The following is a 25752-nucleotide window of genomic DNA, read 5'->3' as shown; positions in this document are numbered from 1 at the left end:
TTAAACATTGACAGCTGACTGGGCAGCTCACGCCTGTACTCCCAGCACTTTGGGAGGCTGAGGTGGGCAGATCACGAGGTCAAGAGATTGAGACCATCCTGGCCAACATGGTGGAACTCCTGTCTCTACTAAAAATACAAAAAATTAGCTGGGCGTGGTGGCACACACCTGTAGTCCTAGCTACTTGGGAGGCTGAGGCAGGAGAATCGCTTGAACCTGGGAATCAGAGGTTGCAGTGAACCGAAATTGCGCTTCTGCACTCTGGCCTGGCAACAGAGCAAGACTCCGTCTAAAATAAAAATAAAAATAAAAATAAATAAAAAGTTGACAGCCTTGGCTAAGGGATAATATAAGAACATTTAATTCATTGTGCTTCCCAAACTGTGATTGCTAGGTCCATTTTTCTGTTATTAAAAACTAGTTGAAGCATGTTAAAGACAACTTAATATTTCATCAATACATTTTCCAGATCCTTATTAAAATATCTGTACCATTTTACATTTCCACTTGCTTGATTGACAATAATTCATTAAAATCAGTCTCTTAATATATGGTAAGCACTGTGCTAAGCACATTACAGTCATCTCATTTAAATCTTCATTAATCACACTATGAGATAGGTGCTATTGTTATTTCCAATTTTTACTAGGAAAATGGAGACTTGCCCTAGGCCCCACAACCTATAAAAGTTGAACAGCAATGCCAGTCAGGTTTGTCTGTCTCCCGAGTTCATCTTCTTAACCACTACACTGTTGGTTCATTTTGACTAATGCAATAGTTTAAAAAACAAAACAGAAACAACTTGTATTTGTTTGCACTTTTATTATTTTTTTAAACACATGTTTTTCTCCTTCGTGAACTTCTTTCTGGAATTGTCTTTTATTTATTTTAAAATTTGAATACTAATACTTTTCCTATTGTTTTGTTTGTATTCATTTATATTATCTATGTAATTATAAATATTTTCCCCGTTTTATTTTTTCTTAATTTTTATATAAGGAATTTTTAAATAGAAAAAAACCTATAGACATTTTTTCAGAACAGAATTTTCAAAAATCTCTGGGCCAGTTTTTTCATATATTTGAGGAGAGTTAAGGACATATACTCAGCTAATTGCTAATCTCTGAGTATAGCTTGAGAGGCAGTAGGTAAGATATATACTATACTAACATTGTAATATCAAATTTTTATTGGAACTTCCACAATTATGTGTTTTATGATAATCAGTGTTGTTGAATTAAAATTTTGCTTATTTGTGAGATTTACTTAGAATTAAGATATATAGCTGTCTTCCTCACTAAAACATAAGATCTAGAAGAAAAAATATATATATACATAAACTATGTCTAGATGTTGTGAAATATGCAGAGATATGGTACGTATTATGCTTGACTGTTTTTTCCCCAGTATTTTTTTTAAACCAGGAAAATACATAAATACAACAAAAATAAAAACCCATCATAATTTTGTTGGCTTTCTCTGCCCCATTCCAGTTTTGGAAACAATCTTGACCTAAATCCAGACAGATGGCCGAGGGTTGAATGTCACGTTTGCTTTGCTGTTGGTCTTGTTATGAACTAAGATTTTATTTTTTTCTATAATAAATGAAAGTGACAAGGTAATGCCAATACAAGGATGAGTAAATGTTTGACAAAATGAATTCCAAGGATACAATTCAAACATTTGTCAGGAGCCTGAGATAATTGCTTTTTGTTTTGTTACGCCTTTCCAATTTGTCCATAAATAAAAATATTTACAATTTAGGATTCACTCTGTCTCACAGGATAGGATATGTATGACCTTACAGATTTACAGAAAACTTATCTATGGGCCGGGCGCGGTGGCTCAAGCCTGTAATCCCAGCACTTTGGGAGGCCGAGACGGGCGGATCACGAGGTCAGGAGATTGAGACCATCCTGGCTAACCCGGTGAAACCCCGTCTCTACTAAAAAAAACACAAAAAACTAGCCGGGCGAGATGGCGGGCGCCTGTAGTCCCAGCCACTCCGGAGGAGGCTGAGGCAGGAGAATGGCGTAAACCCGGGAGGCGGAGCTTGCAGTGAGGTGAGATCCGGCCACTGCACTCCAGCCTGGGTGACAGAGCCAGACTCCGTCTCAAAAAAAAAAAAAAAAAAAAAAAAAAAACTTATCTATGTTAATACGAAGAAAAAAGAAGATGAAATAACCATGGTCTATTTCCAACCAACAGCAAACGTTCTCACACTCTTAACTCCTGCTTTTGTTTAGGAAAAGGATAGTATGAGTCATTATGAAAAACAGTCCCCCCCACACCTGTTTCCCCTACCCCTCTCACAACTCTCTAAGTGCACGTGTATGCGCATGTGTACACAAACGCACCCACACGCTGAGAATTCAGCCCAATAAATACAGGAGGGACAACTTTATAGAGATGGGTTTATTTAAGACAATGTATATAAACATTTTCTGCAAAATTCACTAAACTATAGAAAAGACAAACTCAAATGGGAGCAGTAAAGCATTTTTTAATGCTGTTTGTTTTTATTAGATTAAAAGCAAAAAAGTGATAATAAGATCCATAGGGGCTGTACGCTAACGGAAGATGAAGAACTGCTTTGTAATGTGAAATTTTGCCTTCACATTATATGACTTTAAGTGCACCAAGTTCTTTATATGGAAAACTGGTTTTCAACGGGATACCGGGCAAGCTGTAAAGATGATCTCACATTGCCAAATGGGCCTTCAGCTGCTTTTCTAATTGACTTTTCCACGGTTTGTTGCTTAGTGTTACACATACTAATGTGTCATCCTAGACTAATCTGATTTTCAAGTCTCACCCTGCCTGTGTTTGTAGGTTTCAATCTTACAATTCCTCTGCTATTACCCTCCAAAATTGTTGAAACTGGCTACTTCTGTTGTTAGAAGCATGATATAGAAAGTATTGGTGCTCATAACTACGATACCTGACACATAAGTTTCCCAGTTGATACCAGTAAAGCCAAGAGACCCTAAGTCCAGTGTGTTTCTCAACAATTATTCAGTACAGGGAGAAACACTCCTAGTTGTTTCCTAGGCAACCATTTCATGAAAAATGTGCAGTTATATTTCATTTCATCCCATTTTCTATTTTTCTAGAACTGGCTAAATTTTCCCTTTATTTTCCAACATCCATTGCTCCTCACATTTCCCTTTATACATTATCTTTGGTATTTCTTCTTCTCTTGCCTTTCTCTCCTGTTCTTTCCTGCTATTAATTATCTAACTTTCTTTCCCTTAGGAATGAGATCAAAACAAATACTTGTCTTTAAAGTTGCCCTGTCAACTACCATCTGGTTACCGTTTTGTTCCTTTTTAGAAAATCAACAGTAGACCCTTCGTGAATGTGGGAATTCTATTCACTTTTGCTTCCAGGGCATGGTTGCGTCCCAGCTTATTAAGATGTAGAAGTCTTAGTGCTTTGGAATCTAATTTACACATCTGCCTGCTTTCTTGGAAGGCTGAGGGAATTCGAAATGCTGTTTCTTAAACAACACCAAAAACAAACAAAGAGAAAGAGCCAGAGAAATTTTCATCTGGGGAGAGATTCCTTTTGTCAGTAGATGGCCAGCAGAGTAAGTCAGATATTCAAGAAACACATCAAGTGTTCTGGGAGGGGAGTATTTGAATGCTAAGCAGCCATTTGTGTGGATCCAGGCTTCTTACAGCTTCCAGGTCTTGTTCTCTGATGTGGAGATCTTTTTGACAAGAGTAAGTTAGTTTTTGTTAGTTGCCACTCAATCCCGTTTATTGGCTAAGAGTAAAATAGAAAATAATTTATTTTATATAACTTAAGAAAAATACCAAGGTTTAATAGCACCCATCCCATTTCTTTACTACACACACACACACACACAAAGCCTTTTAAGCTTCCCTGTTGCCTGCAGGATAAAGTCCAGGTGCCTTAGCCTGCTGTTCCTGGATCTCTAGAATCTACTCTGAGCCTCATTTCCAACCCTGTTTTTCTTTTTTTTTTTTTTTTTTTTTTTTTTTGAGACTGAGTCTGGCTCTGTCGCCCAGGCTGGAGTGCAGTGGCCGGATCTCAGCTCACTGCAAGCTCCGCCTCCCGGGTTTACGCCATTCTCCTGCCTCAGCCTCCGGAGTAGCTGGGACCACAGGCGCCCGCCACCTCGCCCGGCTAGTTTTTTGTATTTTTTAGTAGAGACGGGGTTTCACCGTGTTAGCCAGGATGGTCTCGATCTCCTGACCTTGTGATCCGCCCGTCTCAGCCTCCCAAAGTGCTGGGATTACAGGCTTGAGCCACCGTGCCCGGCCCAACCCTGTTTTTCTTGTCTCCCACCACTTTCTCTCTGCGCCTCAGTGCCAACCACCCCAGGCTGATTCTCTCGAAATACCAGTGTGCACTTCTGCCATCTCTGAGCTTTTTCTCAATGTGAAGTACTCTCCCTTTCCCTGCCCATCTCTCTGTCCCATTTTTCTGGACCCACGTCCATCTTCCCTCTGTGTCCACAACCTGTAAGTGGCCCTCACTCAGGCCCTTGCTTGGCATGGCTCACGCTCACCATGTGTTTCCATGCACCGTCTCCCCCGTCATCGTTGTACATACCTGTACTCAGACAGGCAGCAGAAAGACAGCTACTGGTGGTTTCCTTTCTTCTCCTTTCTTTCTGGCCATCATTGCCAGAAGAACTCAGATATGGAAACTCCAGAAGCATCTAAGAATAGGGACTCGTTGGTGTGAGGAGAAACAGAAAGATTATTTCAAAGGGCAAAAATCTTAAGAAAAGGAGAACACCTTATGGTTCCCAGCCAGTCAGATGGGATGACTCATTATCCAGGATAATATGGTATAACACACATGTAACATAGTCAGACATGTGGCAGTATGGGGCTGCCTATTTCTATACCTTGGAGAAGCAGTGAGGGGGAGTGAGGACAGTTTCAGGAAGGCATTCAATAGAAAACTATGAAAGTAATTGAGTAAATGAACACAGCATTACTTTCTTTAGGGATTCTGATCATTTCTTTAATTAATACTGAGAATGATATAATTCAGTTGTTGAATGTGCGATTGTAGATACTATATGCACAATACAGCCTGTTTTCTTTAGTTTGAAAACTAAACACAGAAAAAATAGAAAACAAATTAAAAAAGAAATATTAATTTAGTTGCAAGTTAAAATACAAATATTATTACTGATAATCCATTTTATTGTCTCAAAATTTCTCTTAAAATGAGTGCAAAATTCAGGGACTACAAGAATTAGCTAGAATTTAGAGGACTTTTCAATAAATTCACTTTGCATATAAGAAAACTGAAGTTCCAAGAAATAAAGGAACACTTGTATTGAAAAGAACCTGTGAATGGAAGAGAACCACTCTTTCTTTTTCTTTTGGATTTCCTGTCACTCTTGGTGACACAATCATCCAGTCACTGGACCTCATTTTCTGCTAATAGATAAAGTAACTAACAAGATATCTCTTTGGGTCTACACGTTCCTCCTCCTGGCCAACCGCCTAAACATCTATTGCTATAGGGAAGCAGATGTTTTCATCAGAAGAGTGACATCATCCATTTCGTTAATTACCAGTAGACGACAAGCACCTGAGGAGGAGACCCAAGCGCTTCTTGACTGTGGTGTTAAAGGGGAAGACTTAGGAAGATGGCGCCCATGGAGGGCAGGCCTGTGCAGGAGGTGCCTGTGTAAGTTGCCTCAGAACCTTGTTGCTAAAACAGCACTCGTTCAAGGTGTAGAGCTCAGTGCACAGGAAGTGTGTCCTGTTCCTCCTCTATATTTAGTGTCTTTTTTTAAAATCCCAACCATGACAAGAGGCACCAGGAACCAAAATTATCCCTATGCTTAGACCAAAGACTTCAGAGGTTGTGCAGCATGGATCTACCCATGTAAGGGGAACCCCAGGGAAAAAAGAAGGTGGTGGGGATCAGAGCTCAATTCTGCACATGCTGAGTGCCCTTCAAACAGACTTTAAGAAGAGGCAGTCTTGTCTTTAAGCACACCCTCAACGTTAATTATCATCTTAACCTTTTAACTAATCTGTGCTTCAGTTTCCTCAGCTGTAAAAGGAGAACAAGAATAAATCCTGTGTCATGGGGTTGCTGTGAAAATTAAAAGAGTTAATATGGATAAAGCACTTAGAACAGTATTGCTGTGTGTTTGCTCTCATTTGGGGAGATGATGTAGGTTAGTGATTAAAAGCCTGGATTCTGGAACCAACTTGCTTTGGTTTGAAGCTTGGCTTTACCATTTACTCATGTGAGCTTGGACAGTACCTCTCTGGTCCTATTTTCTCATATGTTGGCCTATTGTGAGAATTAAATAATCTCTGAAAGCACTGAGAACAGTTTTAATACATACTAAGGGTTAGTTGTTACTATCTGTCCCTTCCCCTTGTTAACTACCCACATGTGGCCTGTGACTGAATGTACGTCTTCTTGTAGAGCGAAAGCACTCCAGAGATTTCAGAAGCTGTGCTCAGAATCTCTCACCCTAATAGGACCATGCCAGGACTACCTGGCCAGCATCCCCTTTGTGCAATCAACTTTCCCACATAACACACAGTGGGATTTGTGGAAAACAATCCCCCTATTTTCCTTCCTGCTCTTAGAAGTCCAGGAATAATAATCTTGTTAACCCCAATTCCTCCACTTCGGAGAAGCCAATCTTTCTTCTAATTGGAAGGGGACCTATTAAGCAATAAGATGGTATTTTGAATGAAATCAAGAATAAAGCCACACATTCACATACCATTTACTTGAGTTCAAACTGCCAGGGCTCTTCCAAGTCTAAAAGTCACAATTGAAAATAGTGCTTTAAACTTGAAAGACATCAAAGGTCTGTTTTGAACTGAAGCTTGTAGAGAACTCAGGATTGTTCATAATTTGATTTGAATGAATAAAATGTTTCTGTATTGCTATTTTACATTTTTTCAAAAAAGATCCAGATGACCCTGTTACACAGAAAAAGGAACTCTTTGTTACACCTCAGAAAAAATGATAGACTTTATGTTCTTTTTATTTATTTATTTATTTTTGTCTTTTTTTTTATTATACTTTAAGTTCTGGGATACATGTGCAGAACGTGCAGGTTTGTTACACGTGCCATGGTGGTTTGCTGCAGCCATCAACCCATCATCTAGGTTTTAAGCCCCACATGCATTAGGTATTTGTCCTAATGCTATTCCTCCCCTTACTCCCTATATATTCTGAAGAAGTGTATTTTTTTAAAAATATATATTTAGGGGGTATGTATCGTTTTGTTACATGAATATATTGCCTAGTGGTGAAGTCTGGGCTTTCAGTGTAGCCAACACCTGAATAGTGTACATTGTACCCAACAGGTAATTTCTCATCTCACTCCCACCCCTTCCAAGTCTCCAATGTCTACGATTTCACTTTCTATGTCCGTATGTATGCATTATTTAGTTCCCACTTATGAGTGAGAACATGTTGTACTTAAGTAAAATAACTCAGACACTTTCTGAAGGCCTCCAGTTCTATTCATGTTGCTGCAAAAGATATGATTTTATTCTTTTTAGGGCTAAGCAGTATTCCATTGTATTGTACCACATTTGTTTTATCCAGTCATCTACTGATAGACGTAGGTTGATTCCTAATTTTTGCTAATATGAATAGTGCTATGATAAACGTACTGGTGCAGGTATCTTTTTAACATAATGATTTATTTTTCCTTTGGGAGAAGTGTATTTTTAAGGTATATTAGAACACCTTCTTTTGGTACCTAAGAACATAGGGTATCCTGAAAAACCGGTAGCCACAGAATAGCAAACTGTTATAATTTTATTCTTCTTGTGTCTCTTGAAAAAATTGTGTTTGAAATACTGTAGTTTTGGTTGCTATTTTGTTTTGCAATACTCCTGACCAACACGTGTAGCAGAATTGGTAAAACAAACTGGAAACCTCAGGCATGCCTCAATTAAATTTTTTGTAGAGCCAGTGGGAGCAGAGCACCACCTAGTGTCAATTTTGAATAATTCTCTCAGATAAGAAAGACTGCCTAGGGTGAAAATAATTTACCCAAAGGAAGGTAGTCAATATAGATCAAATTTAGGTCAAAATCCTGGAAACAAATCCACATTTATTGACGATAGCCCCATGCTTTTTCTTCTATTGTTCTCCACAATTTTACATCAAAGAAAGGCAATATGTGAAAAGCAAATCCCTTCCACTAATGGAAATTCAATTTAGGTGACAAATATGTTATAAAACAGGACTATTTGAATATCGGGTATGCCTAAAGCACTATGAGAGCTCAATTCCAGAGTCAATTCCACAGACTCTAAGGTGAGGCAGGTTTTTTGTTTGTTTGTTTGTTTGTTTGTTTGTTTCAAATTTCTGGCTTTCTTATGGTTCCCCGAGGTCTCTGTAGCTACCCATCTGGCACTGCGGGCGCTTCTCTGCCATCAGCATTGCCAAAAATAATACAGCCTCTGAAATTTATCGCCGAGGAACAAATGAGACGATTTCACTTACCTATGTGGCTCTTCTCTAAGAATGTTCGCAGTTAGTTCATGCCAGATGCAGTTCGCGTCTCAGAATGTCTGTGTGCCGTCTTCACAGCCATGGTTAGCCCCAAGCGGAGTGTGAGCCGAGTCGAGGATGGGGAGCCTTTCTCCTCTGCCTCTCTTCCAGCTGCTACTTCCCACCCCAGAGAACCTCAGGCTTCTCACCAACTCTGCACTCCTTCAGGGCCCTACAAGTTAATGACAAATAAAATGACAACAATACCAACAGCTTGCCATATCAGATCATTTCTGGAATGAGGTAAAATATGAGTTAATGAAAGAGGAAAGCCAAATAAATAGACAAAATTGCTCTTTTGAGATATCAGTGCTCATGTTGGCTCATATGCTGTTCTTATACAACTTTTAAATTTCCCTAAGATTTTTCAGTAAATTCAGACAAATCTAATACACTCATGGATGAGCTGGTTTGGGGAGGAGGGGACGTTCGGTGAGAGAGAGGCTGTACACATCCAAGCTCTGAGAACCCTGTCCTAAGTCACTGTTGCACTTTCTTGTGTGAAGTCTCAAAGATACTCTCTGAATCCTTTTCTTCATCTGTAAAATTAAGAAACATTAACAACTATTTTATATGATTTTTATGAAGATTCAAAAGGATCACTATGTGCTAAGTAATCACCAGTCACATGAAATTTGGCTATTTTATTTTATTTTATTTTATTTTATTTTTGAGATAGAGTCTCGCTCTGCCGCCCGGGCTGGAGTGCAGTGGCGCCATCTCCGCTCACTGCAAGCTCCGCCTCCCGGGTTCACGCCATTCTCCTGCCTCAGCCTCCCAGTACCTGGCACTACAGGCGCCGCCACCACGCCCGGCTGATTTTTCTGTGTTTCTAGTAGAGACGGGGTTTCACCGTGTTAGCCAGGATGGTCTCGATCTGCTGACCCCGCGACTCGCCCGCCTCAGCCTCCCAAAGTGCTGGGATTACAGGCGAGCGCCACCGCGCCCGGCCTATGATGATGATTTCTATTGATGTGTGCCCACTAAGAAATCCATTCTAGGATTTTAACAAGTAACAATACTACCCCAGTCCTTTGTTTGAGCCAATGCTTCCATTTTTTTAACTGGCTGCAGATTTTTAATGTTCTGAGAGTTGCCATCAATAACTTAAAAAAAAAAGGGGGGGGGGACTCATTCTGATTAATCAGTCCTGTTTTTAGCCACGGAGGTGTTGCTAAGGGAAAAAAAAAGAGAGCAGAAGAATAGAAGGAAATCTATTCCGGCAAATAACACAGAAAAAAATCAACAGGTCTAGAACGTTCAGCTTAAAGTCTTTATCACCCTTTAGTTCTGGCAAATAATAATAATGCGAGTTTTTGCTAGTATGCCAGGCACTGCCCTTAATCAATTAGCAATATTCACTCACTTAATCCTCATAATAATTTATCATTTTACACATTGAAGAAATGGAAGCACAAGGAATAAAATAAACAAAATCATAAGAGGAAATGACAGATCTGTACTTTGAACTTGAGGGGTCAGGCTCCACAGACAGGGTAACAGATTAGCGAGCTTTGGTTACATCGTTTTTTAATTTTACTTTTTAATTAACAAATAATAATTATACATACTCATGGGGTACATAGTGATGTTTTGATACATACAATTTAGAGTGATCAGATCATGGTAATTTGCATATTCATCATCTCAAGCATTTGTCATTTCTTTGTGTTGAGAATGCTCAACATTCTCCTTCTAGCTATTTTATTTTATTTTGTTTTTATTTTTGTTTTCTGAGACAGAGTCTTGCTCTATTGCCCAGGCTGGAGTGCAGTGGCACAATCTCGGCCCACTGCAACCTCTGTCTCCTGGGTTCAAGTGATTCTCCTGCCTTAGCCTCCTGAGTAGCTAGGACAATAGCACCCACCACCACACCAAGCTAATTTTTTTTTTTACACCCAGCTAATTTTTGTATTTTCAGTAGAGACAGGGTTTCACCATGTTGGCCGGGCTGGTCTTGAACTCCTGACTTCGAGTGATCCACCCACCTTGCTCTCCCAAAGTGCTGGGATTACAGGTGTGAGCCACTGTGCCTGGCCCCTTCTAGCTATTTTAAATTATATATTATTATTAACTATAGTCATTCTACAGTGGCATAGAACACCAGAATTTTCATTTTCCTCTTGCTGCTCTCTATCCCCCCGTCCCTTGCCAAACATCTGCCCAAGTTGTCAAGCCACCTGAGGAAAACTAGTGGTTTATTTTCTATTCTAAGTAGGGCACCTCTACTTATGCTCACTAACATTTTAAGAAGGTTCAAATCTTTTCTTCCCAGATCACAAAATATCTCTGGGTACATGACACAAAATAGATTCTTTTTGTTCTTTCTCCTTTATACAGGGTTAAGTTTTCAGACAGCTGCTTTCTAGCTTTATTGTCACCTTTTAGCCTCATTATCTGACAGTGTTAATTTAGACTTTATAGCTATTGACTAAAGCAAGTGCCTTGTACAAAGACAATGGCAAAATGGGCAAGGAGACTAATGACTCCCAAATAAATAGCTTTGGTAAAAGTGTCTACTTGCTATGACAAAATACCATAAGTTCCTCAAAATAGCTTGATTTTTTAAAAAGTTGGTAGGCAAATTCAGTGTTGTCTTTAAACTGCTACTGACCTCTCATTCTCCTTTGTCTGGACTCCTCAGTAAAAATAAACCATTTTTGTTGGCACATATTCTCAGTTAACAAGCCTGATACCTTGGGTAATACAAAATAGTGGAATATTTGTGTGTGCATTGTAGTGAATAAGTGATTTAGAATATGTATCGGTCAGAATATATGTAACTGGTAGCAATAATGAGGGACATGGCTTTACTTTTGGTTTTCTAAATGAGAAAAATACTGTAGAAATCTATGACCCAAGAACGATCTCACTTTATTTCTTCTACATTTTCATGGAACAAATTACTCATTTAAATACTGACTCAAGATTCTATTTTTTTGCAGTAACTGTCATCAAACACTAGTGAGTAGACTCATTGTTAAATGGTAATACTCATGGCCTGTCAGTCACCTATTAGCATGATGAAATTGGCATTCATGTGGTAATTACCATGAATTGTCTATTTCTACCATCCTGTTTTCTCCCAGCACCAAGCATTGGGGATCACGGAGTTTGTGAAGTCACAAAGAAAGGCAGAAGACAGACAAATAAACAAATAGAGCTTCCTACCACCTCCACTACCACAGTATTGGCAAGAGCATCTTGAATAAATATGACAATGATGATGATGATAGCTAATATTTACTGAATAATTATTCTTTGCCAGGCATTATTCAATTGTTTTGCATATACTATCTCATTTACTGCCTCCACCCACCCTATAAAGTATGCACTATTATTAAAACCATTCCACAGAGAATAAAACAGACTTAGAGACATGATGTAAGTTGCCCAGGATAAAGCAACTACTGAGTAGCAGAGCTAGAATTCAAACCTAGATAATCTGAATTTAAAATCCACATGCTTAACAGTTTAACTCTACTCCAAAGTGTCAGCATTGTTGACACACATGGCCGGGTAATCCTTGCTGTCAGGGCTGCCCTGCGGGACAGTAAGATGCTTAGCAGTGTAACGGTATCCCTGGCCTCTGCCTACTACATTACAGTAGCACCTTTTCTCCCTTGCTTTCCACCTCCAGTTGTGGCAGCCAAAAAGTCTCCAGACATTACCAAATGCCCTCTAGAGGTCAAAATTGCTTCCCCAGACATGCTGAAAACCACTGTTCCGCTCTAACCTCTCTTTATCTGATTATATAACCTCAGGTCATTAAATAACTTTTAGAAATACAATTTTAATGGCTGTGATAAATGTTATTGAATATTAAATAAGTGCTACACTTAAAATATTACTTTTGATTATTTAATAAGAAAAAACTATATTTAAAAACTTAAAGCAATCAGGTTCTTTGAGATCTACTCCTTTGGTGTATATAAGATATAAAGGTAAGCTCTGTCGATAAAATAAGTCAGAGGTGATTTATATTGCAAAAACTATTAGCTTCATTCTTTAAAATGTGTCACCATTTTTTACCCAGCCTACTTCTGAAGATAAAGTGAAGGAGACTTGTGTCAGTAACAAATCTCTTTAGCAGCAAAAGAGTTTATTCGGTTACTGTATACAGACGTGGCCTAAGTCAACAATCAAATAAAATATAACTGCATGCATATATTTCTGAAAATGAAAATAAATCACTGACATTTTTAAAACTTCAGAATTCTATTATTTTTCTAAAATGTCTAATAAAACAGAATTTACTAACACTTTAGTTTTACTTTTGCTCTTTTTAAAATATATGTTTAGATACATATGTTTAAAGGATGTATTTTACTATTTCTACCAGCATCATTGACTAAATGCTTAAGTGCCTACTGCTATGTTAGCTACTTTAAAAAAATATAAAAATTAAGATCTGCATTCCTGAGGAAGGTATTTAAAAGCAAATCAGACATACACAAAAGCCCTAAGAATAAGAAAAGAGAGTGTAAAACCACTAGTATTTTGTATAATTCATATTAAAGTAAAACGCACACACACATACACATACCAAAGTTAAGGAAGATAGTAAAACTCATTTAATAGGCATGTTCCATATAACCATTTTGTTACAAATTTTGCATTTTCCACATGAAAAAAATCACAGTAGGCACATATTAGAAGCAAAATATGTCAGGCAAAAATATCCTAAAGATGTTTCTGTTATCAAACTTTTACAATTTTTCCAAATCGTTTTTGAGGTTTGGGAAAAAATCTGGGGCATTTTTGGCTAAAAACAAACACTATCCATGTGAGTTTTGACGACTGTTCTTTCTCACCAAAAAAAAAAAAAAAAAAAGTCCATAATTTTCTACAAATTCCATGAAGTTTTAAATCAATGGTGTTTGATTTACATTTACCAAGAAATGATTTGCCCATCACCATGAAAATTGAATTAAAAATACATCAGGCTAAGTAAATCCAAAAGAGAACAGTGAATTTTGTTGGGCTTACAGACAATTGGTATGCATTTCTGTGATCATGTATTATTTTTAACCTTTTCCTTCGGTGCGATTTGGAAGTGACCTGCCTTTTAATAGCTTAGATTGGACATCATCATTGCAATCAAAGTGAGTAGCATCACAACACAATTATCTAATATACACATGCTGCTTAGGGTTGCAATGTTACCACAGTTACCACCAGATTAAATGTCTCAGGAAAACAGAACCACTAAGTCTTTCAACATGCGGAAATTCAGCACTCTTGACAGATTATGAGCCTTCATTTTTCTTCATTTTGAGGCTTTTCCAATTGGTCTTGTGTTGTTTCTTCATCTTTCTCTTTTGCATCTGAAAAAAAAATTCCATTCATATGTAGAATATATTGAAATTTATTCTATATTATATTGGAATAAAACCATTGGTTTTTCCTTGGTCCACTGTCCATATTTTGTGCTCAATTCAGATATGGAAACTATACAAAGAAGACAGATATGAGTAGATTTGGGAATCTACCTTCTCCTGATCAACTGTCTCCTATTCTACAGAGTTATAAAGTGCCAGGCAGTCTTCTAGAGTATTCTCAGAGCCTCCATTTACAGATTACTAAAATGAAACACAAGCAGGTTAAGCGACTTGTCCAAAGTCAGAGACTAGTGAGTGACAGTCACAACTTGAGCTTGGGCCAACTGACTCCGTGGTCCATGTCCTTAGCCATTTCCCTATGCAGGATTGTACTCTCCCCAGCTTCTTCACACTTTCTACTCTCTTTGCGCTTTCTTAGGAGATAACCTCACTTTCTACTTCATAGGAAAAAAAATCAAAGCTATCAGACAGGAGCTCCCTCAACTTCCTGCCATTAAATGTCTAAAACTCTCTGTGATCTGTGCTTATTCTTTCTGCCTTCCCTCTTTTTACAATGGAAGATGCACTCGTCAGCACTGGCTATGTAATTTGTTGGTGCCCAGAGCAAAATGAAAATGCAGTACCCTTGTTCAAAAATAATGAAAAATTTAAAGACAGCAACAATAGAACATAAACCAAGTGCAAGTCTCCTCTAATCAAGGAGCCCTATGCAACCACCCTGGCTGCACAATTTTGGAGCTGACTCCTGGTGCTACTCCTGCTGTGCAGTCTAATACCTTCATGATCCCACATCCTATCCATTTTTGCTTCATCAAGAGGTTGACTCTAATAATCATCTACTGCTCTTCATTGTATCTGACTTTTCCTTTCTCCCAGCTCTTTCGTTCCCTCAATTCACTACCATCTTTAAACTAAAAAAGACCCTCTTTCAACTGTAAGTCTTCCACATCCTATCTTCTCTTTCATCCTTTAAGAAGTATCCCTCTTTTGTTGTCTCCATTTTTAAGTAAAACTATTTGAGTCTACTACTTCTACAAAACTGCTCCTACCAAGTCATCAATGGCATCTTTGAAATCTGATGGACTCTATTCAGTTCTTCAACTTTAATTCATCAAATATTTATTAAGCGTGTACTATGTACAAGGCAATGAACAAAACATAAATCCTGGCTCTCAGGAAAAATCTGATGAGAAATATGGACAATAAACAAAATAAATAAAATGTGTGGTCAATCAGAAGTAAAAAGGGCTAATGAAGACATTAAAGCAGGAGTGGAAAATAGAAATTTTCAAGAAGTCTTGGGGCCTGGAGGATGCAATTCTAGAAAGAGTTAGCTGGGTATGCCTCACTAAGAAGGGGACATTTGAGTAAAGGGCTGAAAAGTTGAAGAATTCTATATAGATAGCAGGGAGAAGAGCATTCCAAGCACAGAGAAAAGCAAGGCCAAAGACAATAAAACACAGGAAGGATTTGCAAATGGGACAGTGGTAGAGAAAATTAGAATGGAAAATGGAATCACAGAGGTACCAAAAAAAACTAGATCTTGTGAGTGAAAAATGGCAGATTTATGGATCAATTTTGAAAGTAGAGCTGACAGTATTCACTGATAGATGAGATGGAGAATACAAGAAAAAGAAGGGAGATAAGGATGATTCCAATATTTTTGGCAATAATTTTGTTAACTGGAAGTATGAATTGCCACTCAGAGATGGGAAAATGCAGAAAGAGCTGTTGTTGGGAGACTATCTGGAGTTCGCTTTTATATCCATTAAGTTTGAGATTCCCATTAGATATCCAAGCAGAGATGCCAATTAGGCAATTGGTATATGAGTGTGCAGTTCAGGAGAGCTCCAGGTTGGAGATACAAATTTGTAAGTCATCAAAAGCACGATCATTATCCCAACGAGATCAGATTACATCACAAGTGACAGAGTGTTGATAGATATGATGTCCAAAGACCGAATTTTGATAACCTCCAATTTATTAAGAGTTAGGGGAGATGAGGAAAGTAAAGCTGAAGGAGGAGCAGCCAGGGAAGCAGGAAGAAAACTAGATGAGTGGAGTGTCCAGAAAGCCAAGGGAAGAGAAACGTTACAGGAAAGAGTGACAATCATCTATGACTAAGAGATCATGCAAGAGGAGGGCTAAGAATGAATCACTGATATTAGCAGAGACAATGTCATTTGTCATCTTGAAATAGCAGTGGGGTGATGTGGTGAGGTGAAAATCTTATTAGGGTGAGAGAGAGAATGGGACGCAGAAGATTTGGAGCCACAGAAGCAGATAACTCTGTCAAGAAGTTTTGTTACAAAACAGAAATGGAGAACTAGGACAGTAGCTGGAGGGAGAATTGGGATCAAGGGAGAATTTGTACCCCTAGCAATCATAATTGGTTGCCTTCTAATTAACATGGCAGGTGCTTAATAAGTGTGTATTGAAAGAAATCCCTTAGAAAAATAAGCTTGGTGGAAAATGGTACTCTATAACAGTATGAAATACAAATAACTAAATTATTTGTATAGTAATTGAAGCTGCACTTGCCACCACAGATTCTAAGCAAGCTACACACAAAGCTTTATAGCTTTCAGAGAAGAGTTGTTAAATCTGCTATCTCAAGTTTGTCTAAGGAGCAGATAATAATATGAAGTCCCCTTAAGTTGTTATCTTTCTATGAAATGTACTAGGAAATCAAGGTAATAATTAGATGAAAACTAACAGGATACCATTTGTTGTCAATCTAGTATCTTGCTCAGGATTATTAACTAAAATATAAAACATGATTTCAAATACCTCTTACAGTCTCATTTTTTGCTTTGTAATGTGAAAGTGTTTAGAAATACATTGAAAGATGATTGCAGATAAAAAGAAACAATAATCTGCTCAAGAGGTTATGATTGCTGTCAACTTTGAATTGTGATGTTAATGAAAAGAAAACTTTTTGTATTGTGATGTTAATGAAAGGAAAATTATTTTTCATATATTATGAACTTCCTAGTTAACATTGTTATTCTTCAAGCTTCTGCACATGTCAAGTGCTTTCAATGTAATTGAATATATTTTCAATATATTCTTTCAACATAATTTATCTGAGAGTGCAACATCAACTTCCCTTTCAAGCCTGTTACTGTCATTTCAAATGTTAATAAGCTTTTTTGAACAGTTATTTATCTCACTTTTTTGATCATAATAAGAACTCTTGAGAAAGTAAGAAAACGTTGAGTTCTAGATTATCTGGCTTGATTCTGTTCTCTAGAAGCCTAGTTTGGAAAAACATTTCTCATATGTAGTAACACGTTACTTAATATAAAGATTGGCCGGGCGCAGTGGCTCACGCCTGTAATCCCAGCACTTTGGGAGGCCGAGGCGGGCGGATCACAAGGTCAGGAGATCGAGACCATGGTGAAACCCCGTCTCTACCAAAAAATAGAAAAAAATTAGCCGGGCGCAGTGGCGGGCGTCTGTAGTCCCAGCTACTCGGGAGGCTGAGGCAGGAGAATGGCGTGAACCCGGGAGGCGGAGCTTGCAGTGAGCCGAGATCGCGCCACTGCACTCCAGCCTGGGCGACAGAGCGAGACTCCGTCTCAAAAATAAATAAATAAATAAATAAAAATAATAAATAAATATTACGTTCAGATCCTTATTATGTATCTTTTAGGTAATAAACCATTTTAACCGTTTACTAAATTAGGCTTTTCATTAATATACGTTTAACATAAATCAGATTATAATAGTCTTTTTTTTTACATTTTCTATTTCCATCCTTGTGTTCTGCTCTTCTTTGTATCAACTGTTTTTTCTACTCCTTGTCACATTTTTAGAGTGCTTCACAGAACAACAATTCTGCAAGGTGCTTCTTTAGAGATGGTCAAATAAATGAGACCAAAAAAATGCGTATGTTCTATTTTTAGAAGGGTGTAGACACACTATTACTTTAAAGTCTCTGTAACAAAGGCTCTGAGAAGTCCTTGTCTAAAAAGGAAACATTCCCAGAAGTGTAAAAAGCCAATTATGTTGAAACCAGCAATTCCAAACTTATTTGACCACAGCACCCTTTTTATCTGGGTGACACATTAATACCCAAAAGAATTTCCATGAAGCATTTATAGAGAAAAGTTGGTATAATGGGAAAGATGAAGGCTTTGGAACAAGAAATTCTATTATCACTTAATTTTTGTGAGCTTGAGCAAGTCACTTAACCTGTTTGGGGTTAGTTATGGTAACATCTATATATCAAAAGAGTGGAGGCCTTCTAAGGCTCCCTCTTTCTTTCTCATATTCTGTATTTCCATTTGTACTGTAAAGGTAATCTACTTGTGTGGCTTGTGGGGTATGGGAGAATTTCATTTGCACTATTTTCTCCTCAATCATATAAAATAAATTTTGAAAATATACACTCAAGGCCAGGCGCGGTGGCTCATGCCTGTAACCCCAGTACTTTGGGAGACCAAGTCGGGCAGATCACCTGAAGTCACGAGTTTGAGACCAGCCTGCCCAACGTGGTGAAACACCATCTCTACTAAAAATACAAATATTAGCGGCGTGTGGTGGTGGGCGCCTGTAATCCCAGCTGCTCAGAAGGCTGAGACAGGAGAATCACTTGAAACCAGGAGGCAGAGGTTGCAGTGAGCTGAGATGACGCCATTGCACTCCAGCCTGGGAGACAAGAGTGCAACTCCGTCTCAAAAAAAAAAAAAAAAAAAATTACACTCAAATATTCAAAAATGTGTATCTCTGAATCTTTTTCCCTCTGGTCCACCAGACCTATATATCAAATTGCTTCATTGACTTGTCCATTTAGATGTCTCATAGGTATCCTAAACACAAAAATTTTCACTCCTCCAACTCTCAAAATTGCCCATCCTCTAGGCTAACACTTCTCAGTGTTATGGCACCAGCACCTGCCTGACTGCTCGAGGAGTTATCCCCCAATTCTCTTCCTCATCTCTGCCACATCCAATTCATCAGCAAGTCCTATTGATTCTGCCTACAAAACATATCCCAAATCCACTGACCTTTCTCCATCCCAGGATGCCACCCTCTGTCACCTCTTGTTCATATGTCATCAAATATCATTGATCTTTTTATCATGGTTATCAATTTATAAGGAATAGATTAAGACAGATTATGAACTGGGCAAACCTCAGGTTAATTTCATGCAGTATGCAGGACACTGGAAATCCTAGATTTCCTGCCACTTATGCATATTTATTTAAAAATTTAAAAATATAAACAAAAGAGGATAGACCTGAGGGAAATCTGCAGATCTTCCTCACTTCATAATTTGTATGTTTAAGTGAATAAATTATTGAAACCATAACATCTGAGATAGACTCCCGCTTTCAGTTTTCATTATCAATTGGAAAACATTCATTTTAAAATTCATAATATCTATGCTTAGCTAATGAGAAAAAGATAAACCTTCAAACTGCTTACTTGTAACTTTGTTAATAAAATATTATCTATGTCATCTACCTATGTAAGCCTATATCCTTTTGTGTATTTTTTCTACTCTTTAATTTTTCATTGACAAATAAAAATTATATATATTTATGTTGTTGTGCAACATGATGTTCTGATAGATGCATACATTGTAGAGTGACTAAATCAAGCTAATTAACGTATTATTTACCTCACATACTTACGTGTGTGTGTATGTGTGGTGGGAACACTCAAAATCTACTCACTTGGCAATCTTCAAGTACACAATACATTGTTATTAACTATAGTCACCCTTTTGCTACAATAGATCTCCTGAACTTATTTCTCCTGTCTAATTTTAATTTTATATATTTTGACCATCATCTTCCTAATTTTCCTGGTAGCTACCATTCTACTCTCTGATTCTAGCTGTTTGTCTCTTTCAGATTCCATGAATAAGATCATGTGGTATTTGCCTTTCTGTGCCTGGCCTATTTCACTTTACAACATGCCTTCATCCTTTTGCGTAATCTTTAGCATCTGGTGTTATTTGTGAATTCATTTTTACCATTTTCAGTTTCTTAACTGATGCCTTTGACTTTATTTCAAAATGATATGAAGAAAAATATAAAAACAGTAACATATTCTTCCAGATCCTAGTCTCTCTAGTGACCAAAATAAAATGGAGAACACTGCTGACTCTCCCATAGTATATTTGTTCTCTTTTGCTTGATTAAGTAATGTCAGTTACATTAAGGTTTTGTGTATGTTGAAGGTGTATAAAATTTAATTAGGGTTTTTACACTAACAAGTAATTGCCTTCTCTACCTCACTAGTTTAGAACAGACTCCAACAGCAACATCATGTTCCTATGGTCATATTACATTTTCAAACTTAAAAGGCCAAGAACATTACATATATGTTTATTTCTTTCTTCCCTTATCTTTTCCATCTTTTCATTCTTCTTATTATATTTTACATTGAACTGTATGCTTTTTAATTCTCACCTATAGTGTCGCATATGAGAAATAGTGGCCTTTGGAAAAAGATGAGGTAATCATGGAACTGCAGGATCTGGTCACAGCTTCTGGCCTACAAGGTTATAACCATTTCATAGAGAATGAACCAGGAACATTTGAAACTTTACCAGGTAGTAAATAACCTCCTGAAGCAAAGAACCAAGAGCCTTCTTCTTGGGCTCCCAGGAATGGGCCAGATGTGAGCGGCTTCTGGTTCTCACTTGCTTTGTTGTCACCAAGAATAAATTCCCAAACATACTACTAGAGTTCACCTGAGAGTCTAAAACGGGGCACAAAAGGTGAGAAGTTTGCTAATGACTTGGAACAAAAATGATCTTTAATCTCTCTGAGTGTAGTTTTTAACTTTGATTCAGGGTTTTGTTGTTGTTTTTTTTAAATCTCCATAAGGGTTTTTAAATGAAAGGCACCTTTTAACACTTTATTGAAAGTATCCTTATATTCGTTTTCAGGAGACTAAATTGTGGAAGCTATATAAACTGTATGTAAACAATGGAGAGAGAGACCTAAGATTTCCCTTCATGGTGTGACAGCTCTACCTTTCTCTTAATGTCAAGAATGATCACCTTTTCTACAAAAATTCTCTTGAAAGAATCTCATCCCTACTTGAGAGTAAACTTCTTCCTAGATTTGAGAATTAAAGGGCTTGTGGCACACTACAGTGAAGCAGAAGCTTCCAAAGTGATTTGTCAATGGATGGCAGAAGAAAAATTACTTTATTTATGAATACTTCTCAATAAAATTGAAAGCTCATTGACAGAAAGATCATATTTGTTCACCTTTGTATTCCCAATTATTAGCTTTGTGCATGACTATAACTATACACATGCAATGAATAAATAAAACTCCAGTTTCTGCATACACAGCGTGAGACAAAAAGATGAAATATTCTACTTTGGAAAAGGCTGAACATCCACTAAGCCTTAAACAAAAGCTGAGAGGTTTAAGTAAACAAATAAGGAAACTGAGCACTTTTAACTAGGTAAAAGAAAGACTGTCCAGAGAAAAGGACTGGTTAAGAAGGGACAAGTGCTGTTAATTGTAAGAGGATTTTGAGTATTACCTTCCTTCACGGAGAGAGCCTCCAGTTTGAGGGGTAAATCTGAGGTTCCGTCTGTGGCAGCTGAACTCTGGATGTCTGGTAAGGCATTCCGGCGGCCTGCCCTTGCTGAAGATGCAAAATTGGCGACCCCAGACTCCACATCAGTCATTTTTGATGAATCTGTCCTCATAGCAACATCTACAAATAGAATGTGCATATGAAGAAGATGAGCCTATTCAGAGCTAAATGTTCACCACAGTGGTTGAAAGGCATGGCTAGATCAAAAACACAACAGGCTTGAGAGTCTAATCATTGATCACAACCTTCATCAATGTCTACTGTTACGGTCCTGCAGCGTCCATTTGCACATTTGCTGAATAGAGCAGGAAGTCCTTAGTGTGAGCCAGATTGCTAAAAATAACCCCTGAGCCGAATGAGCCACTTGGATGCTTAAGGGTGCAGTAATCCCTTGCCTTTTGTTCTGCTTTTCTGTGGATGGATCAGCCAAACTAGGGCTTGGAAGGAAATGAAAACTGACTTTTTTGACCACTCCTGTAGAGACTCGGCCTGCCAGTATTTTCTTGTGGTGGTTGTTCAGGCTGAAACCAAATAACTATAATTTGTAGGGACCAAACAAAACACTCTTTTCCTACTTCTTAGAAATAAGAAATTCTACTTTATCTCAAAAGCTTTTTCCCTAGAGAGCACTGGATATTTTGATCTGTTCTGGTCTGAAACCTAATTTTCGATAAATTCATGTTAATGTTTGGAAAAGTAGGACCTATTTTAGGTTTTTTTTTAATCTTCAGGTCGATATGGTAATTATTAATTCTTTCCTAAGCACCCTTTGTCTCCCTAACAATTGTCTCTCTCTAAGAAAGAATTCTCAAGAGATCATTCACTATAGAGGGAGGAAGGCAACAGTTATTGCTTACTCTAAAATTGACCTTCTTTTTATGATGTTTTCTAATGAATCTCTCCTGAGAAGTCAACTCTGAAGAGCATCTTTAAAGCAGCAGCAGCAGCAAGCATTTTATTGAAAAGCTATTTAATGCTAGCCTCTCAGCTAGGCCTGAGAGGACAGACGTATGGTATACTTTCCATCTTTGGGAAACTTGCACTCTCAAAAGGGAGAGAAAATATATGCATGCAAAGATAGATACCCTAACATAGAATGCACTATGATACCCTAATATAGAATGCACTGAGGGATGGAGATGCTCATTTCTGACACCTAAAAAGGGCAGAAATATGTAAACCTTGGGCTACACAGAACAAATCCAACTTTTCATGGTAGTTGGAGGGAGTAACTTCAATTCAGGAAATGCTAAAAACTAAATGACACAGTCACAAAACATGGTGCATTTAACAATAGAAACACAACATCTTTGGTTCACAGAATCCAAGAAATGCAAATTGAGCTTAGCATGGTCCTTAGGAGTCCAGGAATAGTTCGGAATTGCCCAAAAAAGAGTCATTCTGTTAATTCCATAGATATTATTGTCTTTCCAGGAATCATGGGAAATTTGAGAACAGAGCTATGTTTTGAGATACAATTTTGGAATCCATCAGACTTTTAACTGCCTGGTATTTGGCAACTGTGGATAACATATAGATAACTTAGTGTACTGTAAAGAGCAATAGACTCTTGGTCAAAAAGAATATGCTCCATTATAGACTTGTAAGGTGATATTGTTCAATCCATTTAATTTCTCTGAGTCACAGTTCCTCCCTTATATAACGGGCATAGCAATTAGCCTATGGATTCACAGGATGCTTGTGAAGCACTAATGACATAAAGAATAAATAAACTCTTTGTAACTATAAGGCATATGTTTCATTGTTGGCATCATTGTTCATATCTCACTAAGCGTTCTTTATTGTACCACCTTCTTGTGTATCCTCTTTAATCCTGACAAGAAGTATTTTCCTCTTGGGAAGACCTCTAGCATTTTCTAAGAGGAAAACCAGCATTTTTATTCAATACTACAAGAACATTTTTATATTATATTATTTAAACCTCCCAATAATCCCATGAGGTACTGAAGTATGACCCTTGTTTCGTGGATGCGGAAACTGGGGGTCAGAGAGGTTAAGCGACTCATTTAAAGTTGCACAGCTGCTAAGCCAGCACTCAGGCATGCAAACCCAGTTGCAGTTCACTCTGAAAGCAACACGATATGGATTATCACAAAATTGTCTCTTTGAATCCCCATAATGCACGTAGCCATATAAAGCTACTTTATATTCTGCCTTTATTATTTTTATATAGAGAAAATAGGGGGGAAAATGTGTCTGTGTGTATACATATATATATCTAAAAGTTTGTTAAAGTATGTATGTGTATATATATATACACACACGCACATATATACACACACACACACACACATATATATATATAAAAAAATACCTGGACGATGGAATAATCTCTCTCTCTCTGAATATATATATATATATACACACACACACACACACACACACACACACACACACACAACGGATGCATATAATTGGTTCCCCATCTTTTCACAGTGTTGCTCTCTAGTTTGTTTGGTTATCTTGTGAGCTCTCCTATGATACATTAATTTTGGTCAGATCTCTTCTCAACAGCTTGTAAGAAGTGGCTAGTTTGGAAGTAGACCCCATTTGCTGGCCTCCACTCTGTCCTCCACCAATTCACATCACATCAGAAACCACTATGACTGCAAGTATCTCTTCCTGTGTAACCGCAAAGAAGTTAACTCTGCTGGTCTTAAAGGAACAACTCCATGAATAACTGAATTCTTACTTGCCTGCTAGTCTAAAACCTTAAAATTAAATATGATAATAGTTTTTAAAATGTTAAGATATGTGATCTTAAATATTTAAATAAATGTATATATTTTATATAAAATAAAATGGGTAAACTTCTTCAGCAAGATGGGACATTTTAAACGAATATTGAGTTGAAATTTGTATATTGAAAAAGAAATTCTTTTTTTTAAATAATTTTTTGGCTCGGCATGGTGGCTTATGCCTGTAATCCCAGCACTTTGGAAGGCCAAGGTGAGCAGATCATGAGGCAAGAACTTTGAGACCAGCCTGGCCAACATGGTGAAACCCTGTCTCTACTAAAAAATAAAAAATAAAAATAATAGTCAGGCATGGTGGCTCATACCTGTGATACCAGCTACTCAGGTGGCTAAGGCAGGAGAATCTTTTAAACCCAATAGGTGGAGGTTGAAGTGAGCCAAGATTGCGCCACTGCACTCCAGTCTGGGCGATGGAGCAAGACTTTGTCTCAAAAAACAATAATAATAATTTACTTAACTTTTATTTTAGGTTCAAGGGTACATATGAAAGTTTGTTACATAGGTAAACTTGCGCCATGGGGATTTGCTGTACAGATTATTTTATCACCCAGGTATTAAGCCAAATACCCAATAGTTATCTTTTCTGCAGCTCTCCCTCCTCCCACCCTCCACCCTCAAGTGAACCCCAATGTCTGTTGCTAAAAAAGAATCTTCTAAAAAGTGGCCCTTGTAGTGGGTGATCAGCATGAAAAAGAAATTCTGGGTTTCACGTTTATTTCAAGATCATTTTGCTGCTAGCTGGCTGCTATTTTGGAAGTTTTTGCTTTTGCCTTTATATTGTTATTTCAGACACAGGCTTTCTAATTAGTTCTATTTTGTAGATTGATGCTGGAAAATAAAATAATCACAAAACTATCTAAAAGTTTGCTAAAGTTGTATTCATTAACTACTATTTTAAGATTGAAAACAGAACTGGCCAAATAGGGAGGCTAAGTAACAAAACTGCTTTACTTCGGTGCTGTACTTGGCCATGGCAAACTCACATTTGGCACCATCTTCCTTTCAAAGTCTGCCACTGATACTGACTGACCAAGATGTCATGCTCCACCACAGGCAGACCAAAGAGCTAACCTCGCCCAGCAATGTGGGAAGATGGCACATTCTACCGAGAAAAGCCATTTTCCTGACCAAATGTACCAATGGCCTAGAAATTGGTGGCAGGAACATTTGAATCCACAAGATGACTCTTAGTTGGGCTCTTTAAACTCCAAAGCAAAGAGATTTATTGTACCACTGGAGATAATCTGAAAGCTCATCAAGAAAAAGATATGAATAAACTATGTAATTATGTTATGAAATGTTATACTACAATTTTAAAGAATGTATTAGATCCAATAACACACTGAAATAAAGCAAGTTTAAAAATTAATATTTATAGTGTGGGGGAAAAGGAGAGAATATTATGAATACAATGGAATCTCATCTTTATACAAATAATAAAAATTCTAGTTGGGAATGGAAGGTAGAACAAGGAAAATATTAACCTTTTTTTCTCTACCTCTTTACATATTTTGACTTGTAGT

General features: G+C 37.6%; 1 protein-coding gene and 1 long non-coding RNA gene across 15 annotated transcripts in view; both read right to left on the bottom strand.

The window, feature by feature from the left end:
• Positions 1–2400: 2400 nt before the first annotated feature.
• On the bottom strand, positions 2401–8663 carry LOC141410048 (uncharacterized). Of its 2 annotated transcripts, XR_012433390.1 has the most exons (4): positions 8488–8663; positions 6743–6944; positions 4582–4703; positions 2401–3768 (listed from the first exon to the last, which is right to left on the bottom strand). It is a non-coding gene; the product is annotated as an uncharacterized lncRNA (long non-coding RNA). The 2 variants fall into 2 exon arrangements; XR_012433391.1 differs by lacking the exon at positions 8488–8663 and having other exon boundaries at positions 4582–4690; positions 6743–6876.
• Positions 8664–13086: 4423 nt separating this feature from the next.
• The window catches only part of PKIB (cAMP-dependent protein kinase inhibitor beta), a 245378-nt gene continuing 232712 nt past the window's right edge, over positions 13087–25752 (bottom strand). For 12 of the 13 annotated variants that reach the window (XM_074036961.1, XM_074036962.1, XM_065543273.1 and 9 more), the window contains 2 exons: positions 21396–21572; positions 13087–13862 (listed from right to left, as the gene is read on the bottom strand). In XM_074036961.1, the coding sequence (XP_073893062.1) occupies positions 13795–13862; positions 21396–21572 (245 nt within the window). In that variant the 3' untranslated portion in view covers positions 13087–13794. Of the gene's footprint in view, positions 13863–21395; positions 21573–21697; positions 21747–25752 lie in introns of those variants that run through there. The other variant, XM_015448613.3, reaches the window with a different exon arrangement.

This window comes from Macaca fascicularis, chromosome 4 (assembly GCF_037993035.2).
Source record: "Macaca fascicularis isolate 582-1 chromosome 4, T2T-MFA8v1.1".
Lineage (NCBI taxonomy): Eukaryota > Metazoa > Chordata > Mammalia > Primates > Cercopithecidae > Macaca > Macaca fascicularis.
This window is presented reverse-complemented; position numbering and strand designations above follow the sequence as displayed.